The sequence below is a fragment of the Buceros rhinoceros genome, unplaced genomic scaffold (genome assembly GCF_000710305.1).
Source record: "Buceros rhinoceros silvestris isolate BGI_N320 unplaced genomic scaffold, ASM71030v1 scaffold25517, whole genome shotgun sequence".
Lineage (NCBI taxonomy): Eukaryota > Metazoa > Chordata > Aves > Bucerotiformes > Bucerotidae > Buceros > Buceros rhinoceros.
Window position 1 is genome coordinate 19473 of NW_010423252.1, and position 6493 is coordinate 25965.

General features: G+C 48.5%; 1 protein-coding gene across 1 annotated transcript; it reads left to right on the forward strand.

The window, feature by feature from the left end:
• The first annotated feature begins 384 nt into the window (after nucleotides 1-384).
• On the forward strand, nucleotides 385-3500 carry LOC104497161 (galactosylgalactosylxylosylprotein 3-beta-glucuronosyltransferase 1-like). The gene is made up of 4 exons (XM_010140375.1): nucleotides 385-496; nucleotides 838-1376; nucleotides 2621-2917; nucleotides 3414-3500. Exons 1-4 carry the CDS (start codon nucleotides 385-387, stop codon nucleotides 3498-3500), a joined length of 1035 nt encoding a protein of 344 aa, XP_010138677.1.
• The last annotated feature ends 2993 nt before the right edge of the window (nucleotides 3501-6493 follow it).

Sequence of the window (6493 nt, forward strand, 5' to 3'; positions counted from 1 at the left end):
GCCCTTTCAGGCTTCAGAATCAGCAACATGAACAAGTCAAGGACAGTGGGTTCATCGTGGAGCAGCAGGAGGTTCTTTATAGCAACATAAATAGATCAAAGCTTCAATTCAATAGCACAGGAATTGGCCAGGGCAGCTGGATAATGGTTCATGCCTGCAACGTTAATGGAGCTCCTTGTAAACTTATACTTAGACAAACGCTTTGCTGGATCAGGGCCCAACATTTATCATGCCTCCCTCCAAGAAAGCCAAACTCAAGTCTGTTAGTTTGGTCTCTAGACTTACCTGTCCTAATGTTTGTGGAGACTGGTATTTTGGAAGCCTTACTCTTTTTTCTACTCTGAAAGGTAGAGAGATGCCTGGGCATTGGAAGCTCTCTGCAGCATGCTGAGGAGACGTAACCTTCTTACCACGCTCCTGATTGCCTTGCCATGGGCTCTTCTCCTAACCTTGTGGCACCAGTACCCAACCACCCACTACCTCAGCCTGCTACGAAGTAAGTGCAAGAGTTCTGCTGTCCATCTGCTTGTGGTTGTGATGATTGCTGGTGCAAACCCAAACCTGCGTAGGAGATGCTCTCTCATGGGGTGGGTTACATGAAGGCAAACTTGCCTGAAGGCCTGCTCAGGGTTTGCCTACAGCAGGCACACAAACTGTTCTTAAGAGAGTGTTAAACATGTGCCTTAGGCTGGCTTTGGGGACAGGATGGTAGTGTACTGAGCACTGACTCCAGACAGATGTGTCCTCAGCACTCCCTGGAGAGGAGGTAGCCAGGCAGGGGTTAGTTTTCTAACATCTTTCTTCTTCTCCTTCCTTCCTTCCTTCCTTTTGTCCCAGAAGAGACAGATGAGAATGTGACCTCTAAATCTCTCCTCAATGGTACATCTGCACTGAGAGAAGAAGGCTTCCCATCATGCATGCGCCAGCAACAAAGCATAGGGTCAGCGCCTAAAGTTATCCACAATTATGTGTACTCCAGGCCTCCCCCATGGTCAGACACTCTGCCGACCATCTTCGTTATCACCCCTACATACACCCGACCAGTGCAAAAAGCTGAGCTGACCCGTCTGGCCAACACCTTCCTACACGTCCAGAACCTGCACTGGGTGGTGGTGGAGGACTCGCCCCGGAGGACCAACCTGGTATCTAACCTACTAGAGAAGGCTGGGCTCAACTTCACCCACCTCAATGTGGAGACGCCCAAGAGTCTGAAGCTGGGGCTGTCCTGGATCCCATCCCACACCCCAAGGGGAACACTACAGAGGAACCTAGGGCTGCACTGGCTGAGAGACAGCTTCAGCAACACTGCACCACCGGAAGGGGTAGTGTATTTTGCCGATGATGATAACACCTACAGCCTGGAGCTCTTTGAAGAGGTAAGAGCAGCAAAATTACATGGGACAGAAAAGCAGGATACAGCTGCAAAGTCTTTTAAGGCCAGATACACTTGCAGAGACCTCTAAGATAGGGCTAACATGGATTTTTAGCATCAGCTGGGAGACAAGGGCTCAGGCATGCTGCCTGGAGTCCTCCTCACCTGCCCTGCCCTCAGCAGGAGCTCGGAATAGAGCAGATGCAAACCTACAGTTATGCAAACCCAGTAGCCATGGCTCTAAAGGGCTGAAAGAGCAAAGAGCACATCTGCCATGGCTGCAGATGTGAAAAGCCACTCACACACCACTGTACCAGCTAGAGCCTCTTTTGCCAGGGACCAGAGGGTGTGTACTCCCGAATTTATACCTCTCCTCAGGGAGAGCTGACCTCATTTAGACAAGCACCAAAGGCAAACTTCTGGCAAAGCATAAATCTGCACTGTTGTAGGGGTGTGGTGGGCAGGGGATGTTAGAAAGGTTGACTGACTTTCTAATACACCTTTTCTCCCTGCTGCTCTTCTGTACTCTTGAGTTCCAGCCACCACAACAGGGCTGTGCCCCTGGGGTCACAGAAGGTTGCCCACCCTGGTGCTTTTGTGAGATACCAACTTTATTGCAAACGTGCAAAAATTCAGTAAACTCCCTTGTCACCATTTTAAGCCAAACTGTACTACATCATTTGAAATACAGAGTTATGCATCAGAACACATTTCCAGTTTTCAGAATTCTTTAGACCTCTATTAAGCTTATCCTTTCTTACTTCTTTCCAGATCCTTTCTGACAATTTCAATAAACAACCCCACTCTGTTAGGCAGTAGCCATGAATGGAAGAACGGGGTGGCGGGGAGGGTGTGCAAATTTGCAATAAATGAGGGCAAAGATGCATCAGCTGGGGAGGGAGATTACTTGCATGAGGGTGAAGTGGGCGTGTTTGGCATTTACAAAAATGACAAAATTTTACAGAATTGATAGAAGTTCAGATGAGATGAAAAAACGTGGCACAGAAAAGCAGTGAGTTTGGTTTTCAGAGACAAACGTGCTAAAACAGCCGTGTGGCTTTGAAAGCGGTAGCTCTTCAAGCAGTAGCACAGGTGAAGAAGAGCTTGTGCTGCCTAGAGCTGAGTGACTGCGTGGGAAGTCAGCGGGGGAGGACAGGTGCCAATGAAAGCAGAAGATGGTACACTAGTGGGCTGGGACAAACAACGTGGTGTTGAATTCTCACAGCACTGTTTCTTTATGGTACACAGATGCGCTACACAAGGAGGGTGTCGGTCTGGCCAGTGGCTTTTGTTGGGGGCCTGCGATATGAATCCCCAAAAGTGAGCCCAGCAGGGAAGGTGGTGGGCTGGAAAACCGTCTTTGACCCTAACCGGCCCTTTGCTATTGACATGGCTGGATTTGCTATCAGCATCAAGTTGATTTTGGAGAAGCCTCAGGCCAGTTTCAAGCTGGAGGGAGTTAAAGGAGGCTACCAGGAAACCAGTCTGCTGAAGGATCTAGTGACTATGGATGGGCTGGAGCCCAAAGCAGCAAATTGCACAAAGGTGAGTAGGACAAGAGATCTTGAAAACACATTCTTCTTGCTGGGTCCTGGCTACTTTTGCAGCCTCCTGCCATGCTCCTCCACCTTCCACTGTGCCTGCCCTGTGTTGACACACGTCAGTGCCTAATCTGCTGGGACAGATGGACAGAGCCTGCCAAATTCTTCACAGATGGAAAGCTGAGGGCGCTGAGGAACAGTTAGTGCTATGCATTCTGTGTTAATAAAGAGCCTCAGACACACAATTTGTGCCCAGATTGCTTCTCCAAAATCCAGGAGGACTGGCAAAGAGTTGTGTCTGGTGTTACAGTCCAGAATGATCCCTCCTCCTTGTCCCTATTTCATGCACATGTGAAGACTCTCCCAGGTTCAAGCCCTTTGAATCAGATGCTTCAAATACCTGAGAGCCCCAAGTGGCTAAGGGTCCCACCGAATGGATGTACTGCTCTTGTCATTTCCATGGCATCCAGAGCCCCTAAACTCTTCGTGATTCGCTCTAGGTATTGGTCTGGCACACAAGAACTGAGAGGCCAACTCTGGTTAACGAAGGCAAGCGTGGATTTACAGACCCCAGAGTAGAGGTGTAAGCAGAAAGCCAGCTCCAGGGTGTGAGTAACCTTGTCTTTTTTTGGGGGGGGAAGGCATATAATCTGTACCTGTTTCCTTATTTATGCCATTATCTCCTCAAAGACTGCATATATGATTGTCCCAGTAACTCTCTTACTATGCCAGCCTTTGCGCAAAAAGTAGATTCTCATCCTCACCCACTTTCAGTCTGTATCTCATACTTGTTCAAGCGTCCTTATAGTCCACGTGGAAGCTTTGCCTGCATACAGACAGAGAAAAGTGGCAGAAGAATCCCGTGGTTTCACTCAGTAACAATAAGCCAAATCCCTTGCTCCCCTACTTCTGCCAGCTCCAAACTCTCTTTAGCGTGGGAGTTGTCCTACAGTGTATGGAAAGAGATCACACTCCTGCAGACAAGCTTTTCACTCAGCAGCCCTGCCACCTCTGCAGTGCTGCATGCATCCACCTTCAGCATTTGTTCCACGTGAACTACCATGGTGTGGGTACAGCAGAGAAAGACTGATGGGACACTTAGACCACCTCAAAACAGGAACCAGCAAAGTGCAACATACACGGACTCTCACAGTCCGGGGGTTGGTACCAACATTACCAGAGGAATACATCTGCTGCTGAGGAGAAGCAGTGCAGGCACTAGGAGTGCTTTTGTGAGACGGGTTCATCAGGAGGATGGGGGATTATGAAAACTACCACTGATGAGAGCAAGAATGTATCGGAGATCAGTGATACGTTCTTAGAAGTAGAGATTGATGAAGAACAGACTTCAGAGGAGCTATAACCTCCTCTGCTACCTGCCATGCCCTCTGATCCCAATGCCTGCCCTTGGCATATTCCTAGCCCAAAAGTCCAAAAATAACGAAGGTATTCAATCTGGGAGTACCCAGCTCCTGCTGGAATGACTTATAAGTGTGGCAGGATACAGGATGCTGAATGATTTACTCCTACTTTGGAAGATATTTCAGGGCTGCTTTCAGCCCTGACCCCAATATAGACCTCAGCTCAACTCTACCAGTGGAAATAAAACTGACAGCTTTTATAAAGGCAGTCACGGCTATTTCAGCTTCTGCACTGATCTGCTGTCTGCATTGCTAGTAGTTGCATACAGCATTTCCACATCATCTCGTCATTTCTGAGTGATAGCCGTACAAAGAGCGCAAAGCAATCCCATGCCTGCACACCCAGCAGCAGATGGGGGGACAGGAGTCAGTTGCCTGAACATAGACACCTGGTGCCACTATAGGGACCATGGGTAGCATACCTGGCCCTTCTGTAGGGCACAAACTCTGTACCATATGTGCCCGCTTTTCATTAATATCTCAGATATCCTAACAACCCATAAGTGATAGTAGACACCTATGCTTGGGCAGCAGCCCCTCTTCTATCCCATGTTTCTGTGAAATGCGTTAATAGTAACAGGCTCGTTTTACATACTCACCCATGCTGGGTCTGCAGTAGGCTAAAGCCATGATTGGCCAAGCTCAGAGTCCAGTTAACTGGTCTGGAGGTACCATTTACTTTGTAAAGGATGAGCAAGCCTGTGAAAACTCAGACAGATTAGACCTGCCTTGCCTGCTTGTCAGCAGAGGGGTTGACTGCTCTACTACAGATGCAGAGTGTGGATGTGACCTTTTCATAAATGCACCATTTATGTATCGGCGCTTTTGTCCTTACCCTCTCTCCCCAGCCAAACACTCAGCCATCCTCCCTGAGAAATGCCACATACCTGCTATGGATTCTCATGGGAATGGCTCCCCATAAGTCATTTGTTGTAGGAAAGGGAAGCAACCAGTCTAGGAGATCAAGACATTCCCGCTCATTCGTGTCTAGAGCCATTGTCTCTCATTCTTTCAAGCTGGAGTGTCATCTGGGCCAGTTCTGTAGATCTAGAAGCTTTCCACTTGTATAAGCCACAAATTTGACCATAATCCGTTCTGCACCACCATCTGCCTTGGGGGGCAGCTGCTCTGACCTGCCAAGTGGGCAGGTGGCATCCACTCCAGGAGACACCTGCAAGGTAAATTGCTTGACTGGGCAGTTAAGCAAAATTATTAGATTCTCCTTCTTCAAGTTTTAAATTGAGATCTCTGCTGATGGCTATGGTATTTTGGAAGTCCTTACTATCAAGGCTGCTGAGCTTCACAACCTTGACAGACATGATCTAGATAAGCCAGTGGTGAGAAAAAAATAGGTAAAATTGCTCCCCTGAGGATGTCCTGTTCTTAGACACAATAGGGAAAGTATTTCTGTCTTTCCTGCCTGACAATTAGTCCTTGTTGAAGATCAGGTCGAGACAGTCAAGTCCCAGATCTCCCAGAGGCCTCTTTCCCCTTTAACACCTGCGGGTGTGAGCCAGGCAGGCATTGCTTGGTGCAGGATTTGGTGCTCTGTTAATCTCTGTTTGGACCACGTGCAAGACTGCTTGGCACGTGTGCCTACTTGGTGGATCGCCACAGGCGCAGCGTCAAGAGATGTGAACTGCGAAGATGAGGCTTCAACGGGTGTGCATACATAGCAGTTATTTTGTCACTTCTGAAGTATCCGCTCCCTTGCCCATATTCCCGCCACCCTTAGCTGTGTCCAGCTGAACCACAGCAGTGTTTGTGAGTCTGGGGGAGAAAACTCTATGCACCAAATCAGAGCAGATCTGCAAAGGGGGGGCAGTAATATTCATCAGGGTTTTGCTTTTCACGAGAGACCACAAAAAGAAAGAGATCACCATTTTAAAAAAGGAAAGTGGGGGGGTTTTCTGTGCTAGAAATCATGCTCTTTTTTGCTGCCCTGAGAACTAGGCAAAATCTGAGATGTGCTGGGATTGAGGATTGGAGGCGAGAGCCTCAGCTACTTCCCCAGCCTCTTCATGCAAAGTGGAGGAGCGGGAGGGGCAGAAAGGGGATCTTTGAGCCCATCTTCAGCTGGACAAAGGCTTTCACTGTGGAGATATTGTGGAAAATGGACAGAAGTCTGGTCTCTGAGAAACACTGTGGGGACATGCAGA